Source organism: Leopardus geoffroyi, chromosome X (genome assembly GCF_018350155.1).
Source record: "Leopardus geoffroyi isolate Oge1 chromosome X, O.geoffroyi_Oge1_pat1.0, whole genome shotgun sequence".
NCBI lineage: Eukaryota > Metazoa > Chordata > Mammalia > Carnivora > Felidae > Leopardus > Leopardus geoffroyi.
Window position 1 is genome coordinate 20,270,913 of NC_059343.1, and position 23,756 is coordinate 20,294,668.

Here is a 23,756-nt window from a genome sequence, read left to right on the forward strand (position 1 = left end):
CGACGAGCTTTCGTTACTGCGAGCTTTCGTTACTGCGTCTCTTGGCTAGGAGCGGTGAGCACCTGTCTGTGGGCGATGGTCTGTGTTCCCCGTCTCTACCATCTCTCCCCACCTCCGAACGTTGAGTTCCCGGGGGCGGGGACGTGGGTGCCGGTAGTGATCTCCGGAGGGCTTCCTCCCAGCCTCCTGGGCCCTGAGGCCCTGGAAGGGCCTACGAGGCACCGGCCGCCCCCGGCCCGGCCGCTTAGGGAATGGGTTTCTGCCCCTCGCCCGCCCACTGTCCTTCTGGCAGCGGCACACGACTTCTCAGCGACACACTTGAGCGGTCAGCGCGAGGAGCCACCGACCGCGCGCGGGCGATCCCAGGAACCCCCGCTGCTCAGCCCAGAGGCCCGGCCCAGGGGCTTGCTGGAAATGCAGAGCCTCGGGGAGGTCCTGGCCCCGCTGCGGCGGAACAGCACGTTCACGACGCCCCCGGTGGTGGGGGCTGGGGGGGGGGTGCGGGGTGGGGGTTGTGTGCGCCTTAAAGTTGCAGAGGCTGTGCTCCAGAGCACGAGACTCGGTAACCCTTTTATTCATAATCCGTTTGTTTTCTGGCTACTCACGGGGTCTTTCTTTACGGGGAAAACCTCCCAACTCCTCACCGGACCAGATCATGGCAGGCTCTGACTACTTCTTACTGCATTTTCATGTGAAGTTTCATGACCATAAACTGGGGACTCCGTTGCCCATCGCCTGAGTCTTACGTGCACAATTCACACTTCATTGGAACCTTAATTTTACTCCGTCACATTCCTGCCGTGTCCTCGGCTCCCCTCACCTTTTCAAGAGTTACGAAACTTTCCACATTTCTGCCAGCTGCTTCTTCCTGTTTTGTTCTCAATTTGGGATGTTTGTTTCTATTTGCTTGATGCCTGTGTTCAAAAACAAGCAAAAAACATTTGTGGTTCATGTAAACATAGAGCACAATTCAAATTTGTTCCATATGAGATTCTCTGCTGAGGAATTCTTATGTCTTGTAATTGGTGAGAATATTTTTGCCTTAAACTGTAATGTTGAATTATCACTTGTTTTAGCATATTTAGTTAACGAATTTTGGGGTGAAAAGTCATTATGTCATTGAAAAGGAGTCTTTGTTCAAAACGTGGCAGATTTTTCAAGAGCTGCTTTAGCAAATGTTGCTAGCTGAAAGATCATTCTGTAAGGTAGTTATGTTCTTGGCAAAAACTAGAAAGTATGAGCACATCAAGAGTTGGCTAAGAAACGGGGAATTGGGAATTCTCTCCTTCTACTGGAAGCAATATGTATTAGTACATTCATTTTGGATAGTAATATTGAAAAGGTGCCATATTCAGCAATTTTACTTCTTTATAATCCAAGAAAAACTCTTATAAATGTGGGCAAAGAGGCATTTACCAGAGGTACTAATGTTTCTTAAAGTATATTGGTGTGTGGCCCAATTGTCTATGTATCACCCAGGCTCCTGGTTAAACTGCAGATTCCTCAGCCCTATACCGTACCTACTAAAAATTAGAATTTCTAGGAATTGAGAGCCAGCAGCCTACATCTTTAGCAAGATACTGCTTGCAAGTTTGAAAACCAGGGCTGTTTTCTTAATCATATGTGGTTTAGTTGATTTCATTGTTTAATTATGCTGATGGTTTTTAAAAATAAGTGCTGTTATAAGGTCCACAGAAAAGCAACAAGGGAAGCAACAAATATCTGTAATACTTGCCCTGCTCCAAAGATTCTTTGAAATGTGAAGGTAATTTTTTCTTTGTATGTTTATTTTTTTTAATTAATCGATTAATTTTAAATCTTTATTTTATTTTTGAGATAGAGGCAGAGCTCGAGCAGGGGAGGGGCAGAGAGAGAGGGAGACACAGAATCTGAAGCAGGCTCCAGGGTCTGAGCTGTCAGCACAGAGCCCGAAGCGGGGCTCGAACTCACGAACCGTGAGATCATGACCTGAGCCGAAGTCGGATGCTTATCCAACCGAGGCACCCAGGCACCCCATATTTTTTTTGACTCGCTACAGAAAATTTCAAGTATATACACAAAGAGAATAATGCATATCATTTTATCGAAGTACAATTTGCACACAATATTACATTAGTTTTAGGTGTACAACATAGTGATTCAACAAGTTTGTACATTATCAAATGCTCACCACAGTAAGTGTAATCACCATCTGTTACCTTTCCACGTTATTACAGGATTATTGACTATATTCCCTATGCTGTACTTTTCATTTTTGTGACTTATTTTATAACTGGAAGTTTTACCTCTTAATCTCCTTCACCTATCACACCCTTGCCCCCACCCGCCTCCTCTCTGGCAACTACTAGTTTGTTCTCTGTTGTTTATGAGTCTCTTTCTGTTTTCTGATTGCTTATTTATTCATTTGTTTTGTTTTTTAGATTCCACATATAAATGAAATCATACAGTGTTTATTTTTCTCTGTCTGACTTATTTCACTTAACACAATAGCCTCTAGGTCCATCCTTGTTGCTGCAGTGGTAAGCTCTCATTCTTTTTTTATGGCTGCGTAATATTCCATTCCATTCCCACATCTTCTTCATCCTTTGATCTATCAATTGACACTTAGGTTGAGTCCATCTCTTGACTATTATAAATAATGTTGCAGGGACGCCTGGCTGACTCAGTCGGTGGAACATGCGACTCTTGATCTTGGGGTCGTGAGTTCAAGTCCCATGTTGAGCACAGAACTTACTTAAAAAAATAAATAGGGGCGCCTGTTGGCTCAGTCAGTTAAGCGTCTGACTGTGGCTCAGGTCATGATCTCAGGGTTCGTGGGTTTGAGCCCTGTGTTGGGCTCTGTGCTATCAGAGCAGAGCTCACTTCTGATCCTCTGTCTCCCTCCCTCTCTGCCCCTCCCCTCCCCTGCTCATGCATGCTTGTGGTCTCTCTCTCTCTCTCTCTCTCTCAAAAATAAACATTAAAATTTTTTTTTAATAAAGGAAATGTTTTTTAAAAATTAAAGAAGATAATGCTGCAATAAATATAGAGGTGCATATATCTTTGCCAATTAGTGTCTTTGTTTTCTTTTGGTAAATACCCAGAAGTAGAATTACTGGATCATATGGTATTTCTATTTTTAATTTTTGGGGAAACCTCCATACTGTTTGCCACAGTGGTTGCACTAATTCACATTCCCACCAATAGGGCACAAAAGGGTTCCCTTCTCTCCACATCCTCACCAATATTTGTCGTTTCTTGTCTTTTTGATACTAGCCATTCTGACAGATATAAGGTATCTCATTGTGTTTTAATTTGCTTCCTCTGATGATTAGTGATGTGAAGCATCTTTTCATGCGGCTGCTGGCCATCTGTATGTCTTCTTTGGAAAAATGTGTGCTCAGTTTCTCTGCCCCTTTTTAAATCACATTGTTTGGTTGCTTTTTGTTTGTTTGTTTTTTGGTGTTAAGTTGTATAAGTTCTTTATATATTTTGATATTAACTCTTTATCAGATATATCAAATATCAAATATTTTCTCCCATTCATTCTGTTCCTTTTTATTTTGTTGAAGGTTTTCTTTGCTGTGCAAAATCTTATTTTGTTGTAGTCCCAATAGTTTATTTTTGCTTTTGCTTCCCTTGCCTCAGGAGACATATCTATAAATATTTTGAGAAGGCTGATGTGAAAGAGATTTTTGCCTATATTTTCTTTTAGGAGTTTTATCATTTTAGGTCTCATGTTTAGGTCTTTGGTCCATTAAAAAAAATTTTTTTTAATGTTTATTTTTTGAGGGAGGGAGAGAGAGAGCATGAGCAGTGGAAGGGCAGAGAGAGAGAGGGAGACACAGAATCCGAAGCAGGCTCCAGGCCTCTGAGCTGTCAGCACAGAGCCTGACGTGGGGCTTGAACTCATGAACCACGAGTTCGTGACCTGAGCCAAAGTCGGATGCTCAACCAACTGAGCTACCCAGGCGCCCCAGTCTTTGGTCTGTTTTGAGTTTATTTTTGTGTATGGCATAAAAATATGGTCCAGTTCATTCTTTTGCATGTAGCTATTCATTTTCCCCAGCACCGTTTATTGAAGAGATTTTCTTTTCCTCATTTTATATGCTTGCCTCGTTTGTCGTAGGTTAATTGATCTTATAAGAATGGGTTTATTTGTGGGCTCTCTCTCCTGTTCCACTGATCTATGTGTCTTTTTTTTTTTTTTTTGTGCCAGTACTGTACTGTTTTGATTTTGATTACTGTAGCTTTGTGGTATAGTTTAAAGTCAGAGATTGTGATACTTGAAGCTTTGTTCTTCTTTCTCAAAATTGCTTTGGCTATTCAGAATCTTTTGTAGTTTTATACGAATTTTAGGATTATTTGTTCTAGTTCCATGAAGAATACTTTGGTATTTTGATAGAGCTTGCATTGAATCCCATACTACCCATTGCTTTGGGTAGTATGGACTTTTGAACAGTATTAATTCTGCCAGTCCATAAGGACAATATATCTTTCCATTTGTTTGTGACATCTTCAGTTTCTTTTATCAGTGTTTTATAGTTTTCAGAATATAGGTCTTTCCTCAGTAGCATATCATATTATCTGTAAATATTTTGATAATTTATCTCTAAAAGGTAAGGACCCTTTTGAAGATATAATCACATCATCATTACACCTAATGTAATTTGTTTATATCAGTATATATCCAGTTCACATTGACAATAATCCAGTGTTCACATTTCTCTAATTGTCTCATCATTTTTTTACACTCGTTTGTTTGAATCAAGATTGAAATAAAGTTCATACAGTACATTTCATTAATAATTTTTTTTTATTAAAAAAATTTTTTTTAACATTTATTTATTATTGCGAGACAGAGACGGACACAGCGTGAGCATGGGAGGGGCAGAGAGCGGGGAGACACAGAATCTGAAGTAGGCTTCAGGCTCTGAGCTGTCAGCACAGAGCCTGCCGCGAGACTCGAACTCACAAACCGGATCATGACCCGAGCGGAAGTCGGACGCTTTACCGACTGAGCCACCCAGATGCCCCCATTAATAATTTCTTTTGAGTCTTTTATTATCTATTACTGGTCTCCTCTTAAATTTTTTGCTATAATTTATTTGTTGAAGAAAGCAGGTCCTCTAGTGTTTCTCACCATCTGAATTTTGTTGATTGCATCCCTGAGGTTTCATCGATATGTTTCTCTGTTCCCTGTATTACCTATAAATTGGCCACTAGAACTGAAGAGTTGATCAGGTTCAGGTATGATTTTTTTAGGTGCTGGCTTTGTGTACTTTCGTCATGAGGCATATGTCTAGTTGTCACTCTGGTTAGCAGCCATTGATGGTCATTGCCTAGATCCATTAATTCATTAGGGGTTGCAAAATGGTGACATTTTAATTCCATCAAGTCTTTTTCATATATTAGCAGAATTATTAAAAGAAAATTCCCTTTATCATCTATTTGTTTAGCCTGAGGAAAGTTCATCTAGGATAAGTGCTTCATCTTTCCCTTTACTTTTGCAAAACAATGAGTTGGTTCTCTACCACTCTCCAAAGGTGATTATTTTTAAAAATTCAAAATATAATACACATGGTATATAATTCAATCTTTTAAATTGTATAGTTCACTAGTTTCTAGTACATTCACAAAGCTGTGCAATTGATCATTTTTAAAGTCTGATTATAAACTCACAAACATACTTGATGTGCTTCATTCCATAGCAGTTATTCTTTTTTTTTTTTTTAATTTTTAAAGTTTATTTATTTTGAGAGAGAGAGAGAGAGAGAGAGAAAGGCAGAGAGAGAGAGAGAGAGAAAGAGAATCCTAAGCAGGCTCTGCACTGTCAGCACAAAGCCCGACATGGGGCTGGAACTCACAAACCATGAGATCATGGCCTGAGCCGAAACCAAGATTTGGATGCTTAACCAACTGAGCCACCCAGGTGCCCCTATAGCAGTTATTATTTTGACATTCAAGTATTTTCATCTTTAGCTAACTAGAGCCTCTTTAAATTGGCCCCCCGAGACCTTTTGACACACCCCTAGTAAACTCTGACATTTTCTTTCCTTGCTTTCTGTTATGAGGAGATATTCCTGGTTCACTTTGTACTTTTCTGATTCAGCCCAGGAATCATTTCTCCCAGAAACCTTGGTTCCTTTAGTGGAAAATTGTGTATCGAGGCTCCAGTCTGGGCACCAGACGGGTCATTGTTTCTGGGCCTCACATATTGATTTTCACCTTTGTAGTGGAGCTAATTTGTTTGCAGTGTTCTGTGATTTATAATCCATGAGAATTTGGCTATTGGTGACTTTCAGTAATTAAACAATGTCTTATTCAACTAATGACTTGTGTGAAAAAGATACTGTTTGAAAATCACCTAATTGTCAGTCACTGTTTATTTTAAAATTATTTCCCTTGGAGAGGGTGTGTGGCTTAAAGGCTCAGATTAAAAATTCTTACTTGACATTAATTATAGCCAGCTGAATTCCAACGTGATGCAACTTGCTCATGTTAAGATAAGTATGACTTAAGTATCAAGTATCAGATAAATGGTTCATTTTTATAGGGCATGCTTGGTTCAATAAAACCAGGGCCTCTCTAGGGGAAAGTAAATATTTTTCAACCTTTGGGATATAAAATAACGAGTTACTACAACTTTATTCAAGAAGGTCTCTATTTTCTAAGCCAATAATTTATTGTTTCCCTTTTGGATTTCTATCAGTCAGTGATGTGGAGTGAAAATCAACAGCTTTTCTTCTTCTTGTTCTTCTTTTTTTAATGGCTTCTTTTCGACTAATCTTTCCTGGGAAAAGTGATTGAAAGGCCTTGTATTATTTTTGGCTCCAGGACCTATAAACATGTCAGGGATTTTAGTTAAGTTATTAAAACACTGTCAAAACCTTGAGTAGATGCTTTTAACTATCTGATATACATTAACAGCTCTGAAGGAACAAATAAATTGTAGCACATAACCAAAATCCATGTGACTGCATTGAAACCATCTATTCTGTATTCACAGCATATGCCTTTGAAATATTCTGCTCTCCATCTACCTAAATAAAATTTCCCTCTATTGTGTGTTTATTTAAGTGAGAAAATGAAAGCACTTAAGAATGTTTTTATTCTGCCACACACAGCTTCCTTGTTTGCAGTTCCCCCAGGGCAAGCACCACGTATTTTTACTCCCTGTGCCCAGAATTCTATAGGTCCCAAATACCAAAACATTGAACAAAAGTATCAGTGCAAGATAGGCTGTCATTCAAGTGCAAGGTGTCAAGTCCTTCACCACTCACTGCTTGATTACCAAATGCTTTCAGTGATCTTAGGTGTCCTGCAGGTCTTTTTGTGAACATTTCCACAAACTATATTTTATATGTTATAGTAACATTGAACAATTTCTGATCTCTGCTGCTTATACCTTCTTTGCTCCTTCACTTTATCATGAGTGTTTTATATTGAGTGTATTTCTAGGAAAATGATTTTTATCATACACATCTTTATGGCCTTCCATAAATGGATTTGAAGCACAAATTACTTTCCCTTTTTTGACAACTCAAAAAGAGTTGAGCTCATCTGTACAATCATCTACAGAATATTTGTTGTACTGCAGTAAAGTTTTATCTACTATAATTAATAGAACTAGGGCAGTCTTTCCTGGTTTCCCATCAAAGTTAACAGTGTCTTATGTTTGAAAGGGCTCTTGAAAAGTCTGAAGACCTAAACTACTTCTGGACTTTTAAATGGAGGAAACCTCTTTTTTTATTTACCCTCCTTGATACTCTTTTCTGAAGTGCTTTATACTGGTGTTCTTAGAAGTATTTGATGGTGATTATGGAAGAACTAACAAGAATGCTGACATTAGATTTTTGTGTTCATGCTGCTGTTCTCACGATGATGAGACCCCATTCTTGACATACCATAGCATTTAATGGACTTCCTTGGAAAGTACTTAAACACTGGATATCAACCCTTTTTTGAAATCGTATTAGTGTGTACAGATATTTCTCATTTTTTACTTGAAAAAATATTAGTTTTATTTACCTTTCTGTGAATACAGTCTGTATCACAACCTAATGCAATTTTCTATAAATGGTGAAGACACGCTGTCATTCACCATTTTTGAAAGGATATTTTATCTCTTCAGAAAAACCAAAGGTAAAGCCTGGAGAGGAAAATTGCCTTCCAGTACGTTCTCAAGAGATTTATTGTTATTATACCTTTGTTTTTTCTTCTTGAAAGGATTTTATAATGGTAAAATGTCTGAGGGAATGGACAACTTGCATTGTGGGAGTTTTAGAAAGTTATGACAGGAACCTAAAATACATGGCCTCTGTATTTAAAGAGACTTCACACCAATATGCTATTTATTTGATAACTTTTGTGTTCTTTACTGTTTAAAAATCTCTTTGTCGAACATTTAGTGAACTGAAGAAAACATGTCACATTCTGGATTAACGTAAGGATTACACTGTTTAACGTTTAACTAGTAACTTGTAAACATAGTTTGGGTCCCAAGTTCAGAATGGAAAGAGCATAAAAATTTAAACTAATGAAAACACAAAATAGACATTCTTGGAGTTGATAAACCCTTGTTTAATCAAATATATAGTTTTCTTTTTCTCCTAAATCTTTTTAAACTTTAAGCGCTTGTTTAAGTAGTTTGTAAAAAATATTCATACCCAATTCTACTACCTGTCTATATTAAGGCTGTGGAAAACTCATTATTTATGAAACAATTACACAAGACTTATATTTCATAGGCTCCCAAACTCTGAAATACAGATATATAGAAAATATACATTAAAAATCCCTGTTCATTGCAATGTGCGAAACCAGTTTCAAAAGGTAACCCTTTTCCTCATCCTTTTTTCCGCAAACTAATAAAACCAGCTAGGTCCTTTGACTGAATGCTTGTTTAAAAAAAAAAAATAGACGGCTTGGTAGTAGCTGGAGATAACCCTTCTCCCCCTCCTCGTGCCCACACACCCATTTAGACTGGCAAGCCTATTTTCATTTTATTTCAAAGAGTTTTTTTTTTTTTTTTTTTTTTTTTTTTTTTTTTTTAAGCGAAGGCAGGGGACGGCGGGGGTTGCTAAATTTATCTTCTCCAGCCACAGGGATGAAGAAAACACATTTACTGCGGGCGGGGGTCTGAGGGCCTGCAAACAACTCGAGCAGGCGCCTCGGCCAAGACGGGCGCGGAGAGGCGGTAGGTCCCCGGGGACGGCCCGGGGGGCGGCCGAGGCCCGCGGGATATGGTGGGGGGGCGGCCAGGCCGGGTCGGGTGCGGGCCGCCTGCCTCTCGGCGGGGTCGGCGGACCGCGGCCCCGCGCAGGCTTTACGGCCGAGGCGGCGGCAGCGGCGCGTGTGTAGCGGCGGCGGGCGGGAGCGCGGAGGAGGTGGAAAGAAGGGGGGCGCTGTCACGGAGACTCCGGCCGCCGGAGACCCCGCCGCAGCGAGGCCACTGGGCTCCCCGGTCGCGGAGCGTGAGCGGCGCCGACCCGGGGCGCCAGGGGGACACACCGGGCGGAGGAGGGGGCCTATCTACCCTTCCGCATTTTCCTGGGTCTCTCTCCCGGGCGGTGACGTGACGTGCTGACGGCGGGCCCGTGCCGGGGAGCTGGGCCGCTTTTTGTCAGCTCCGAGCTCGGCCCCTCCTCCCTCCCTCCGCCCGCCCCACCAGCCGGAGCCCGGCCCAGTGCTCCAGAGAAAGGCCGGCCTGCAGCACCCGCCACCGTCGCCGACCGCCCGCACGCCCGTCCGGTGAGTTCCGGGCGCCGCCGCGGCCGTGGGGCCTAGCGCGCGCGCAGCGGCCTGGTCCCGGCCTGGTCGGCGGCCCGCGAGGCGCCCTTCCGCGCTAGGCCGGGCGGTGCGGCGCGTGGCGCCGAGCAGGCCCCGAGGAGGCCGCAGTTAGGCCCGGGGAGGAGCCCGGCTGCCCCGAGCGGCGGCGGAGGCGCGCTCCGTGAACGGGCGGAGGTTGGGGGAGGGTCGCCCGGTGGCCCGGGAGGCGGCGGAGGGGCGTCGGGTCGGCGCCGCGGCCTGCCGGGGGCACCGCGCGGGGGCGAGGCCTGGCAAGGAGGCGAAGGCTGCAGGCGTGAGGTGAAGGCCGCAGGCCGGCCGGGCCGATTTTCGCTATGTAAATATCGGCGAGGGGGGGAGGGACGGGGGACAAGATGGCGGCGGCTCGGCGCCTGCTGCAGGGGACGATTGAGGGGGTTGTCGGGAGGGGGAGCCGCCATCTTGAAGGCGGCGTCTGAAGAGAAAATTCCGCTACAGCCCGTGAGGGGGGGTCGGAGAGCGGGCGGCGGCGGCGGCGGCGGCGGCTCCGGTGACGGGCCCCCGAGGCCCGGCACGGCAGCGTGTGCGCGCGGAGGGGGCGTGCTCGCTCCCCACAGCGGCCATTGCCCTTGCCGCCATGATGGGCGCTCAGGCTCTAGGCGCTCGGCGGCAGCGCCACCTTGCTGCCCTGCCTGCCGCAGCCCCGTGACTGGTTGCTGCTTCCGCTGCATTTTAACTGAGCTGCCGCAGGCGGCCATCTCGTCCCTCAGCGTTCCTGGCCCCGCGCCTTTCTCCTCATGTAGCCACCCGGGGGGCCGTCGGGACGGGTGGCAGCCCAGGCATCTGGGCTCACTACGGCAAATGGAACTCCACGACATTTTATTTTCACTCCATGTCATACGTGGCTGTCATGGTGCCCTCAATGCGGTTGTTTTCCAACGCTCAAATGTTTTCTCGAGTATCTGAATAAAGAAATAAAGATAAAATTTGATAGGAAATGAGTTCTCACAGCTGTTTTATCCAGTAGGGGGAAAAGTGTAAATTGCACAGCACGAAAACGGAGGAATAACTTTCTTAAAGAGTCTTTGCAACTTGCTTATTTGAAAACAACTTTCTTCACAGGGGGCGTCTAAGCAATTAGTGATGTGTTGGTGTGAACTTTTTTTGAGGAGCGAGAAGGACACAGGTTTTTAACATTTTCTTGATGCAGTATCGTTCATGTGCTTGTCCTGTGTGTTATTTAATTTGAAAAATTTTAAGTGGCATCTCGTCCCTTAAAGGGCGTTTGATTGCATACTGCACAACTCCCCCGTAAACTCAGAACCCAGTGTTAGTGATGCGCTGTGCTGCTGAGTGATAAGAAAGATTAGAAAGGTTCTTGTAATGCAGACGGTGGTTGTTCAGAGGCGGATGGGACGAGGTGAAATGCACTGAAGTGCTGGCGTAAAAGGTACAACCGATTACTGGGGTTCCAGAGGAAGGCAGGGTTTCCGTTTGGAGCATGAGGAAAGGGTTCCTCAAGTAGGTGACGTTTTGAGGTTACTTAAGGTTGGGTAGGACTTTGTTAGGCACAGGTGGGGGTGGGGAAAGGGCATTTCAAGGGTGAAGTTTCTTCGCAAAAGAGCAAGAATTTGGGGAGGGGGGATGTTTTGGCAGGAGTAGATGGTGAAGGTGGGGGGGGGGGTGGGAATCCCGGCTAGAAAAGGTGGAAGGACTTGCTTGCCAGGTGGAGGGGCTTATATGACAGGGGAGGCAGGAAAGCCCTCAGGTAGGGTGGTGACACACCTGAGCTGGGCTTTGTGTTCACTTAGCGGCTCCACTGGACTAGGAAAAGTTTTCCAGGTTGGGAAATAATGAGAGTAGCAAGTGGATCATTGTTCTCACTGCCTGAATGATTATCAGGACTTCAGAAGTTAAGCCAGCCAGTTTTGCTACTTTTTAACTGATCCGTTTGTACTGAACAGCTGCTCCTCTTTTCTGTCCTCACTTCTCGCTCCAAATAACTTCTCGCTCTGAGTTACAATTTCTGTAGTAAACAAGAGTGAGAGGTTTCTAACTTTTCACATACCGGGGTTGAGAATTGCAGCACTAGTGCTCTGGGTTTCTTGACGAAGGTAAGCAATGAACCTGTAAGTATTCTCATGGTAATTTTTTTAAGAAGTCGGTTTGAAAAGTTAGGTTAGAGGAACGATTACTAAAAAGGCAGCAGCCTTCAGATGGCCTTTTGCAACCCCTGTTCTTCCCCTTGGTGAGAGTAACTACCCTTTTGTTGGATATGGGACTTGGACTGTTTGCTAAGCCAAGCCTTCTCATGTTTTGATTAATATCTGACTGTCCTAGATGCACACGTGCGGAATGTGTTTCCTAGAATTTTATGATATAAATCTGTAGGTAGCATAAGTATTCACTAGAAAGTTATTTCAGTTTTTCGTTTTTCCTGGACTGCAAGAGGTCATAGCAGTGATGCTCTGTGAGAGGACGGGAGGGAACTGAAGATTCTCGTGTTTATCATAAGGGGCCATGGTTTAGAAAAGTTGGAGAAACAGTGCGTTGTAGGAGGCCGACAAGAAGCAAGTTGCTAAGCAAGTGGGCTGCGGTTGTTGAGGTGGTAAGGATAAACATAAACTTAGAAGAAGAATCAGTTGCTTTATGTCTGGACAGCTGGGAAAGACGTGGAAGAGCTCTAAAAAAGAGAAAATTGTGTAGCTGCGCACACAGTACAGCAGCAGTAGGTGTTCCAGGACAGCATGAGTGGATGGTTAAGATTAAGGAGATTCAAGTTGCATGGTTAAGAAGACAGATAATAACGTAGTTCAGAGCGATTTCTATTGGAAACTGTTAAATGTTTTTGCCTAAAAGGGTAGACCTTGATGATCTGGAAAACTGGTGTAATACCTTATTACCCAACCATTTTGGGTAAATGAGGTGTTAGTCTTTAATTTATGTGTATATTTCAGATAGGTGCAAGGTTCCTTTTTTAAAAACGTGCCCGCAGAGCATTACAAAAAAAAATTTTGTCAACATTGCTCTTTGTAAATGCTTCCTCTTTAACCCCATCTGGGATCGTAATTGTCACTGACGACTTGTGTTATTTGTGTTTGTGCACACTGGCGATTCAAGACTTTCTTTTTTATTCTTAAACTCTTCAACTCGTCCTGAAACCCCTCAGCCTCTGCAGAGATTATCTAATCTCTGACTTAAACCAGAAAGATAGACAACAATCTGATCTAAGCATCTGAGTTTCCTTCCTTTCCACTGCATGCTCTTCCTCTTGTCTCTACCTAGGCTTTCCTCGCGTTCTTTCGCTGCAGGAAGAATTGGCCTCCTTCAGGCCTGTCCTCGGGGCTCTGTCCGTGATTCTGCTGCTCGCTTGCATCATTGCCCTCTAACTCTGCTGGTGCCTTTCCCTCTCCTTAGAAACATTCCTAGGTTTGCTCATGTTAAAAAACCTCGCTTGTCTTCTTGTTCCTTTCGCCATTGCTTTTATTTCTATTCATCGCACTTATTCCTAAATCCACTATTTCCGAAATCGAGAAACTTACACAGCATGTCATCGGGTGTATCAAATAAAAGTGTTCTTTGTTTCAGAAATTCTCTGTCTGTGCTCTCTCTGTGTTCTGTTTTGGGATTTCCCTCAAGGTCGATCCTCTGTCCTTTTTCTTGAATCTTCGCCCCTGTTTTCAGTGTTCTTTACCGTGTTTCTCATCTAGCATTTCCAGTTGCCTACTGACCATCTCCTACCCAGGTATGTTATTGTCTCAACATGGCTGAAACCAGATTTATCTGGTATATTGTAGATGTCTAGACTGTTTATAGAAAATCTTCTGTTTCTTTCTTTTTCTTAGCCCAGAGTCCTTCAAACAAGTCTTGCTGTCTAGCTTGCTTTTTGTTAATTGCACTGTCGTTTCTCCCGGCTCATTCTTCTCTAGCTCATATAGCAGTGTGGACATTTTTAATTTAGCATTAAATTTACTTAATGCTGTTATATGTTAACTGTGTGTTTATATTTTTGTCATTTTTTCCCCTAAACTCTGAATGTAGAGATAGGTTCTCTTTTATTCTTCTCCTCCAGCAGTACCTGGCACATGGTCATTGCCTCTAAAAACAATTATCTCGGTTATTGGGTGCAGGAAACTTTGTAGTTGATTAGTTTTCAAGTATTAAAGCGTCTAGTCTATGTGTCCCTTGACCACAAGGAGTATACATATTAAGGCACGCCACATGAGCTGGGTAACCCCCGCTCCTTAACTGTTCGGTTAATATGGCCAGTCTATTCTTATTCCTGTCAGATTATTTTTCCAAACAACTTTTTAATAAAAATCCAGGTATCTTGTAACATTTATTAAAGTGTAAACACTTTAAGGAAAACTAGCTGGGGAGTGGATATACAGCCATTAGGATTTAAAAAAATATATTAAAAAATTTTAAATTGTGAAAAATTTCAGTACTACTGAAAAGCAAGTGTCACTCAGATTTAACAGATCTTAAATATTTTATTACATATTTGCTTCATAACTTTTTTGTTTGTTTGAAGAAAGAAAATCTCACAGATCCATTTAAAGAGTGTCCATCCCATTCCTGTCTTTTCTTTGCCGGAAGTAACGATTGTCCCGATATATATGTACCAAACCCAGTATCAGGTATAGCTTTTTGTGTTTTAACTGTACATAAATGGTATCATACTGTGTGTGTCATTTCATGGATTTTTTTTCACTTAACACCGTTTTTGAGGTTTATCCATTTTGTACGTGGATCTAGTTCAGCAGTTCTCAAAGTGTGCTGTAGGAATTCCCAGGGATCCTTGAGATTGTTCTGGCTGCGTTCTTGTGTGCACTGCACAAGTGCTGTACAGAGGCTGCACGACACATGATGTCATAATAGGTTGAACACAGAAGCAGTTATGGGAATCCAGCTGTTCTCTATTAAGCCTATTTTAAAGAGCTTTGCAGAAATGTAAAATAATGCTACTCTTCGCTAATTTTTTTGTTTTGAAAAACAGCTATTTTTAAATGTTATGTTTATATACCGTTGGCTTATTTTTTATGAATTCAAAAATATTTTTTAAATGTTTAAGATTTAATCTCTAATGTAAATATCTATAGATAGAACCCACATAAAGAAAACCTCTTTGGGGTCCTCGTTTTTTAAGAGTGTAGAAAGGGTCCTGAGACCAAGAAGTTTGAAAGCTTCCAGTCTGGTTCATATATTTCAATGTATAAATACACTGTGCTTTATTTATCTATTCTTACGGAGGGGCCTTTATGTTTGTAGTTTTGTACAGTTTCAAACATTGCTGCTGTGAACATCCTTATACAGGGTTCTTCTCTCTGGAGATTATAGATGTAGAATTGCTACATTCAAAAGTGTGCGTTTGTCAACTTTACTGGGAATTGCCTAATCATCAAATTGTGTTCCATCTGACACTCCCACCAGCTGCGTGTGAGCCTGTATTTCTCCAGACTACTGCCAAAAGATTAGCCTTTGCAAGTTTTTCCAATCTGTTGAGTATAAATTGTGTCTCGTTGCTGTTTTCATTTTGCATTTCTTAGATTACTATTGAGGCTGAGGTTTTTGCCCCCCATATTTATTGGGCATTTGAATATTCTGTGACTTGCTTGTGCGTATCTTTGGTCCATTTTTCTATTGGATTGTTTCCTTTTTCTCATTGGTTGATGGATAGTCTTTTTATACTTTGAATACTAATGATTTGTAATTATACATCCTGAAAATACCATTTCCTAGTCTGTGGCTTTTTTTTTTTTAGCTTGTTTGTATAGGACTTCCTAAGGTGAAGGTAGTCTTCTCAGGTTTTTTTTCGTTTATGGCTTATGTTTTTTGTATCTGTAAGAAATTGTTCCCTTACCCTAAAGTCATACCCATGCTGTGCTTTTCAGATTTAGGTCATTAATTCTTCTGGAATTTTTTTTCTCTATTGTGTGATGTAGGAATCTAATTTTATCTTTTTAATATGGATTCGTTGAACCTTTCTGCCCCCTGATTCGTAATGAAACTCCTGAGATTTATTGTAGTCTCATGTAGACACATCCGTTTTTTGTTGGTCTCTTCTGATTTCATTGGTCTGTTTGACTCTACCACTCTGATTTAATAATGATAGCTTTATAACTAAATCTTTTTTTTCTTTATAATAGGTTCTTTTTCTTCAGAAATTTTAAAGCTCTTTCCTTTGTTTATTTTTGGGTCCGTTTGTCAATGTCTGTGAAAAACTATTGGATTTTTGTAGTTCCATCAAATTTATAGAGTAAATATATAGATACATATATGCTAAGTAGTGGAAATGGGATGATTTGAACCTGAGCATGGTCTGGTGATTTTCATAAAACTCTTGCACAACTTTTGATTTTTTTTTTTTTTTTTGCTAGATACTACACAGTTCTTATTGTGAATAGGATTTTGTTACTAATTAATATTTTTATTTAGTTACTGCTAATGCATAGCGAACACTGCAGACTTAAATGTATTGATCATGTAACCTTGCTGATCTTCTCTCTTACTATGTTTTATAGATTATGAGATACCCTTTTCCCCTCTACATTTTAGCATTTCTGAAATCAAAATAGGTTTTTAGTAGACGTAGATCACCATATAAACACTGTTGTTCAAACAGTCGTCCGATGCAGTTATTATTGCCTACACGTGCACATACTTGGTCAGGACTCTTCATTTTGTCCCCACTTAAATGAGCGTGTACCCTGCGGTGTTATTTCATGCCAGACAGTACAACTGAAGGCAGAATAAATTGCGAAGTGGATGTCTGACTGGAAAGAATATCCTATAGATAATAATGGAGCATTTTAAGAAGTGCTGTACCACCAACGCTTTTTTGACAGAGGGCAGTATATGTTGAGAAAGACTGACTGGCTTTGAGTAGAAGAGCAATCCATGGTAGGACCCTGAATGTGAAGTTTTAGGAATACCCTACCAATTTCTTTTTGCTTCTACTTTTCTATGTATGTGCAGGATCTGACAAAATACGTCTAAGTCTAAAAGAATGGCCTCAATCTAAATTGAACATTCTAAATAACAAAGTATGGCATCAGTTTGTCAGGGTTTTGTTTTTTTTTTGTATGTAAAACAAGGATGCAGCTTCTTGTTGGTAGTATCTTTAGATTCACTGAAATGTGTGAGTAATAATAGTTTCTAATTCTTTTACATTTTCTAAGTAGTTGTATGTGAATAATGAAGGTTTTGTTTCTTCTTTTCCATGACTTTTCTGCCTCGTGTCTCTTTTTTTATTTTTCTTGGAACTGCATTGACTGATGCCTTTAGCACAGTGTTGAATGGAAGCATTGGTAGCAGGCATCCTTGTCTAGGTACTTTAATGGAGTGCTTCTAATATTTTATCATCAAATACCATACCATATTGATTTGTTTTTGGACGGGCTAGTTATTATTTATTAGTTTATCTTCTTATCATTTCAGAGTTTTCGTCACGAACAGGAGTTGATTTTTTTAGTGCTTTTGCCGCATCTATCGGTGTGATAAATTGCATTAATAGATTTCCTATTTTAAACTGTCTTTGGATTCCCTGGATATTGGCATCCCTTTGTCATTGCCATGTACCTGTCTTTTTTGATGTAGTCTTTGTTTTGTTTTGATAACAAGGTTATGCTAACTTGATAAGACGAATTATTTTTTTGAAACCACTTGTATTTAATAGAGATACTGTTTCTTGAAACTTAGAATTCATGTGTGAAACCTTTGTCTTTTCTGATTTGGTTTTTAATATAGTAGTACTTTCATGGTGATAAGTCATTTTGGCTTTTCTTTTTTTTGTTTATTTATACAAAATGAACAATATTCCAGAAAAATACACATTTTCCAATATATTGGTATAAAATATAGGCTTCTCTAATGACTTTAAAATATTAATTTCATTTATTTCTTTTCTTTCTGATCAGTACTACCAGTAACTTGATTGTATTATTAAGGCTTTCCAAATAGTTCTTTTATTGATCCTTGCTCTTCCTGCCAATATGATTAATATTTCTTTCACTCTATTTTATTTGCATTTATTCTGATATTTTAAATTTTTAAGTTGAAGATTTAGCTCATTAATATTTAATCTGTGCTCTTATATGCCTTTAAGACTATAAATTTCCCTCTGAACTATAACCAGATGCTGTGATTTTGACGTGAATTAATTTTTATTATTTAGTTCTAAATATATTGTGATTTTCATAATTTTCTTATTGCCCACTGAATTTTTTAGAACTTTGTTTTCAAATTTATGGGATTCTTTTTTCCCCTGTTTTATCGTGGGACATTTCTGATTTTACTGCATTATAATTGGGGAGCATTGATTGATATGCAAAAATTAATTGTAATTGTCTATACTAACAATAAACAATTTGAAAATCAAATTTAAAAGCCAGTACCTATCACTCAGCTGTAAAAAAAGAGAATGAAATCTTGCCATTTGCAATGATATGGATGGAGCTAGAGAGTGTTACGCTAAGTGAAATAAGTCCGTCAAAGACAGATACCATATGATCTAACTCATAAGTGGAATTTAAGAAACAAAACAAATAAGCAAAGGGGAAAGAGAGAAAGAGAGGCAAACCGAGAAACAGACTCTATAAACTGTAGAGAACAAACTGATAGTTACCTGAGGGGATGGGTTAAATAGATGATGGGGATTAAGGAGTGCACTTGTGGTGAAGTAGCATGTGTTGTATGGAAGTGTTGAATCACTGTATCGTGCACCTGAAACTAACACTGCACTGTATGTTAACTGGAATTTAAATAAAAACATACTGGGCTACCTGGGTGGCTCAGTCTGTTAAGCGTCTGACTCTTGGTTTCGGCTCAGGTTGTGATCTCACGGTTTGTGAGTTTGAGCCCCACATTGGGCTCTGTGCTGTCAATCTCCTGGTTGGGATTCTCTGTCTTGCTGTATCTCTCTGCCTCTCCCCTGTTCGTGTTCTCTCTTTGTCTCAAAAGTAAATAAATAATACTATAAAAATAAATAAATAAAAATTTTACTAAGATCTTTAGTAAAATGCCTTACTAAGAACTTAATGAAGAATTAAAATAATGGGAAATAACAGAGTTTATGGATGAGAAGTGTCAATATTATATAAAGACATCAGTTATGATATATAGAGATTTGATGGAATTCCAATCAAAATACCAACAGGACTTTTTTTTTTTTTTGGATATACCAGTTCTCAAATTTATATGGAAATGTTAAGAGCCAGGGATAGCAAAGACAATCTTGAATAAAAAGTTGGAAGACATACCCTACTATATATCAAAGTTTATTATAAAGTTATAGTGATTAAAACAGTGGGCACAAAGCTAGATTGATCAGTGGAATAGAATAGTCTGAAAGTAGACCTACATATATAAGGTCACCTGATTTACAACAACAGTGTATTGGGATTTGGATTGAATGTAGAGGTTAATTAAGGGAAAATTGATACTATTGACTCATCATACTGAAAAGCAAGATTTTTTAAAAGTTTTTATTTAAATTCCAGTTGGTTAAATAATAGAATATAGTATTTCAGGTGTATAATACAGTAATTTTCCATACAACACCTAGTGCTTATCACAACAAGTGTGCTTCTTAATCCCCATCACCTATTTAACCCACCCCTGCACCCACCTTCTCTTTGGTAATCATTAGTTTGGTCGAATAGTTAAGAGTCTGTTTCTTGTTTGCCTCACCACCCCCCCCATTTGTTTCATTTCTTAAATTCTTAAATATGAATGAAATCATATGGTATTTGTCTTTCTCTGACTTATTTTGCTCAGCATATACTCTCTAGCTCTGTTCATGTCATTGTGAATGTCAAGATTTCATTCTTTTTTATGACTTAGTAATATTCCCTTGTATATATATTCACAACATCTTCTTTATTCATCAGTCAGTGGACACTTGAGCTGTTTGCATAATTTGGTTATTGTAGATAATGCTGCTGTAAACATGGGAATACATGTATCCCTTTGAATTAGTATTTTCGTATTCGGGTAAGTACTCATGAATGTGATTGCTGGATCATAGGGTAGTTCTGTTTTTAACTTTTTGAGGAACCTCCATACTGTTTTCCAGAGTGGCTATACCAGTTTGCATTCCCACCAACAGTGCAAGAGTGTTCTCCTTTCTCCACGTCGTCACCAGTACCTGTTGTTTCTTGTGTTATTGATTTTAGCCATTCTGACAGGTGTGAGGTGCTGTCTCATTGTGGTGTTGATTTGCATTTTCCTGGTGATGAATGATGTTGAGCATCTTTTCATGGGTCTGTTGGCTATCCGTGGGTCATCTTTGGAAAAGTGTCTTCATGTCTTCTACTCATTTTTAAATTGGGTTATTTGTTTTTTGGGTGTTGAGTTGTATAAGTTTTTTATATATTATGGATACTAATCCTTTATTAGGTATGTCACTTGCAGATATCTTCTCCCATTCCATGGGTTGCCTTTTAGCTTTGCTGGTTGTTTCCTTTGCCATGTAGAACTTTTTATTTTGATGAAGTCTCTACAGTTTAATTTTGCTTTTGTTTCTCTTGCCTCAGAAGACATATCTAGAAAGAAGTTGCTGTGGCCCATGTCAAAGAGGTACTACTGCCTGTGTTGTCCTTTAGGATTTTTGTGATTTCAGGTCTCACATTTAGGTCTTGTATCTATTTTGCATTTCTTTTTGGGTTTGGCGTAAGAAAGTGGTCCTGTTTCATTCTTCTGCATGTTGCTGTCCAGTTTTCTCAACACCATTTGTTGAAAAGACTATCTTTTTCCCATTGGATATCCTTTCCTGTTTTGTCAAAGATTAGCTGACAATGTAGTTGTGGATTTGAAGAGCAAGATTGGTTTCTTTATATATCTGTGTTTTTTACTTTATTTTTTATTTTATTTTATTTTATTTTTTTTTAATTTTTAATGTTTATTTTTGAGAGAGAGAGACAGAGTGTGAGTGGGGGAGGAAAGGAGAGAGAGGGAGACACAGAATCTGAAGCAGGCTCCAGGCTCTGAGCTGTCAGCACAGAGCCCGACACGGGGCTCAAACTCACAAACTGCGAGATCATGACCTGAGCCGAAGTCGGACACTTAACTGACTGAGCCACCCAGGCACCCCATCTGTGTTTTTTTAAATGGAAACATCTTCTTTATTTTTTTTGAGAGAGTGAGTGTGAGTGGGGGAGGGGCAGAAAGCGAGAGGGAGAGAATCCTAAGCAGGCTTCGCACTGTCAGTGCAGAGCCTGCTGTCGGGCTCGAAGCCATGAGCCACAAGATCATGACCTGAGAGGAAACCAAGAGTCAGACGCTTAACAGACTGAGCCACCCAGGCGCCCCTATTTGTGTTTTTTAACCCCACTTAGAGTTTTCAAGTATTTTTATCAATGGGATTTAAATGTGTTATGTAGGAAAGCTTTTGTCTTCAAGTATATTAATTTTGTACCAGCACAGTTTATGAAATCATACTGATAGTAATTTTTCAGTTGATTCTTTTGGATTTCCTAGATAGATCATGTATAAATAAGTCTAATTCTTTCAAATAATAATTATATTTTGCATTTTATTATCTTACCTAATCATATTGGTTATAAGTTCCCATATAATCTTAATAAGAGTGATAATGGGTATCCTTGTCTTAATTGACTTTAGAAGAAATACTTTTAGTGTTTTACCTTAGTTTTAATCCATGCCTTTTTGTATAAATTGATACATCATTCTCTTATCCAAAAACACATGTTGTAACATGAACTAGTTTAAGATTTGCATATACTCCTTTGTTGTTTATAATTTATAAAATTGTTATAAGATTCACCCTTTAAAAATGTACAGTTGGGTGGTTTTTATTAAATTCAAAGGTGTGAAATCATCACCACTAATTTTAGGACGTTTTATCACCCCCAAAAGAAACCTTGTGTCCATTAGCAATCACTACCCCCACCCCCCACCCCTGACAACCACTAATCTACTTTCCATTTTTATGTATTTGCCTATTCTTGACATTTATTATGTGTTTTTTTTGTGTTTGGCCTCTTTGACTTAGCATATTCTTTCCAGGGATCATCCATGTTGTAGCATGTATTTGTATTTCATTCCTATTGTATTTTTTAACTGTTAAAATGTTTTTCTATTCCAATTTGAATAGCCGTAAATAAAAAAAATAGATGTTCTCAGAGTATGGGAAATTAAAAAGGGACAAAAAAGGAGGCATCCTAACTCATTGTTTAAAATTATTTCTACCCTGTCGAAACCTGGAGAGAATACTACCAAAAACAAAATAACAACAACAGAAATGGTTGTTGAATTTCAACTTTTTGGCATCTGTTGAGAAAATTAGGTTTTTCCTTTTTTAACTTGTTAATTCAGGCCATTATTTGGCTCTGTCTTTGAATTCTAGACTAACCATGCTTTGTCAAGGTGCATGTGCATGAGTGAGCGCATACATATTTTTTACAAGATGGATCACATTTACAAACACTTCACTTGGGATTCATAATTAATCAAATTTGTAGTTTGATTACATTATTTTTGTTAGGGGTTTTAAAAATGGTAAAATTTTGTAAAAGGAATCAAGAAAGCTTTTCTCCTCTGTCCTGGCATAGCTCAGATAGCTTTGGGGAAAACCTAGAGCTTTTTGAAAGGGTAAGAGACAACTCTCCTTTATTAAAAAATTCTTTGGGGGGGATGGTGCCTGGGTGGCTCAGTCGGTTAAGCGTCCAACTCTTGATCTCGGCCCAGGTCATGATTTCACAGTTCGTGGGTTTGAGCCCCACGTCGGGCTCTGCGCTGATGGTGCAGAGCCTGCTTGGGATCCTATCTCTCCTTCTCTCTGCCCCTCCCCTGCTTGTGCTCTTTCTCTGTCAAAATAAATAAATAAACTTAAAAAAAAAATTAAAAATTTTTTTTTCCTAGGGGCACTTGGGTGGCTCAGTCGGTTAAACGTCTGACTTCAGCTCAGGTCACGATCTCACGGTTCGTGGGTTCAAGCCCCACATTGCCTCTGTGTTGACAGCTCGGAGGCTGGAGCCTGCTTCATCTTCTGTGTCTCCCTCTCTGCCCCTTCCCTGCTCGTTCTCTGTGTCTCTCTGTCTCTCAAAAATAAATGTTAAAAAAAAATTAAAGTTTTTTTCTCCTTAATTTCATGGTGATTGGGTTTTCCTTTATTAACGATAACATATTTCCCCTCAATATGGTAGCATGGAATTATAGAAGATTTTCTTAGAAAATTTTCATTTTCTTTGTGGTTTTTTTTCTTTATCATTTCAAATGATATATGTTTGTGCTTTCAGTCCCCACTCCCTGCTTTAGATAATTATTTAGTAGTATTTTACGATCTCCCTATACTCCTGGAAAGAGCCAGGTTTGGGTTCCTTTGGGTGGGGAGTATAAATTAGCTGGCTCCTTAACTTTGTTCCAGAGAATGATCATGGAATTAATGTTGCCGATACTTAACCTGGAGCTGATACTCAGTGGAGCATGTCATTCTTAGTCATATAAGAAGCGGGTGTTCCTGCAACACAGGGGTTTGTAAAAAAAAAAATAAATGAGAAAAAAGTAGGTGTATTGCAAACCAGTGCCTGTGGTGTCTAGCCTGGTCTCTCTCCCTCTCTCTTTTTTTAATTATTAAAGGATTTAGTATGTTATGGGTGCAAAACATACTATTGATTGCATTGACAAAAGATCAGTATTCCCTGATTCTGCGACTGTCAATTTAAAAATTTTTTTTGTTATAGTTGTTGAAAAGCTTGGTGTTATATTCTTGCCAGTGTTTAACATGTACTGTGAACATTTGTTAGTATCATTGCTGAGTTTACAGAACCTCACAGACCCAAGGTAATGTATTTAGGAAAAGCAATTAACAAGCATGTGATCATTCAGGTGAGGGAAAGAGTAGAGTCCATCATATTAGTCAAGTTGCTGTAATTTTAAAGAGTTTCATAGTTTATTAAAAATAGCTTAAAAACTATGAAGCTGTAGGGGCACCTGGGTGGCTTAGTTAGTTAAACTTCTGACTCTTGGTTTCGGCCTAGGTCTTGATC

At 39.8% G+C, this 23,756-nt stretch overlaps 3 protein-coding genes across 5 annotated transcripts in view; 2 read left to right on the plus strand and 1 right to left on the minus strand.

The window, feature by feature from the left end:
* The first annotated feature begins 75 nt into the window (after nucleotides 1-75).
* LOC123595221 (basic salivary proline-rich protein 3-like) lies at nucleotides 76-9,736 on the plus strand. The gene is made up of 3 exons (XM_045472625.1): nucleotides 76-562; nucleotides 9,162-9,455; nucleotides 9,609-9,736. Exons 1-3 carry the CDS (start codon nucleotides 76-78, stop codon nucleotides 9,734-9,736), a joined length of 909 nt encoding a protein of 302 aa, XP_045328581.1.
* Nucleotides 9,038-23,756, plus strand: part of ZFX (zinc finger protein X-linked) — a 55,034-nt gene continuing 40,315 nt past the window's right edge. Inside the window, exon 1 of one of the 3 annotated variants that reach the window (XM_045472958.1) lies at nucleotides 9,038-9,178. The gene's annotated coding sequence lies outside the window, so the exon portion shown is untranslated. Of the gene's footprint in view, nucleotides 9,179-9,253; nucleotides 9,733-23,756 lie in introns of those variants that run through there. The other 2 variants (XM_045472961.1, XM_045472957.1) reach the window with 2 other exon arrangements.
* On the minus strand, nucleotides 9,765-10,625 carry LOC123595222 (formin-like protein 5). Its single transcript, XM_045472626.1, has one exon. The coding sequence runs from the start codon at nucleotides 10,623-10,625 to the stop codon at nucleotides 9,765-9,767; it is 861 nt and encodes a 286-aa protein (XP_045328582.1).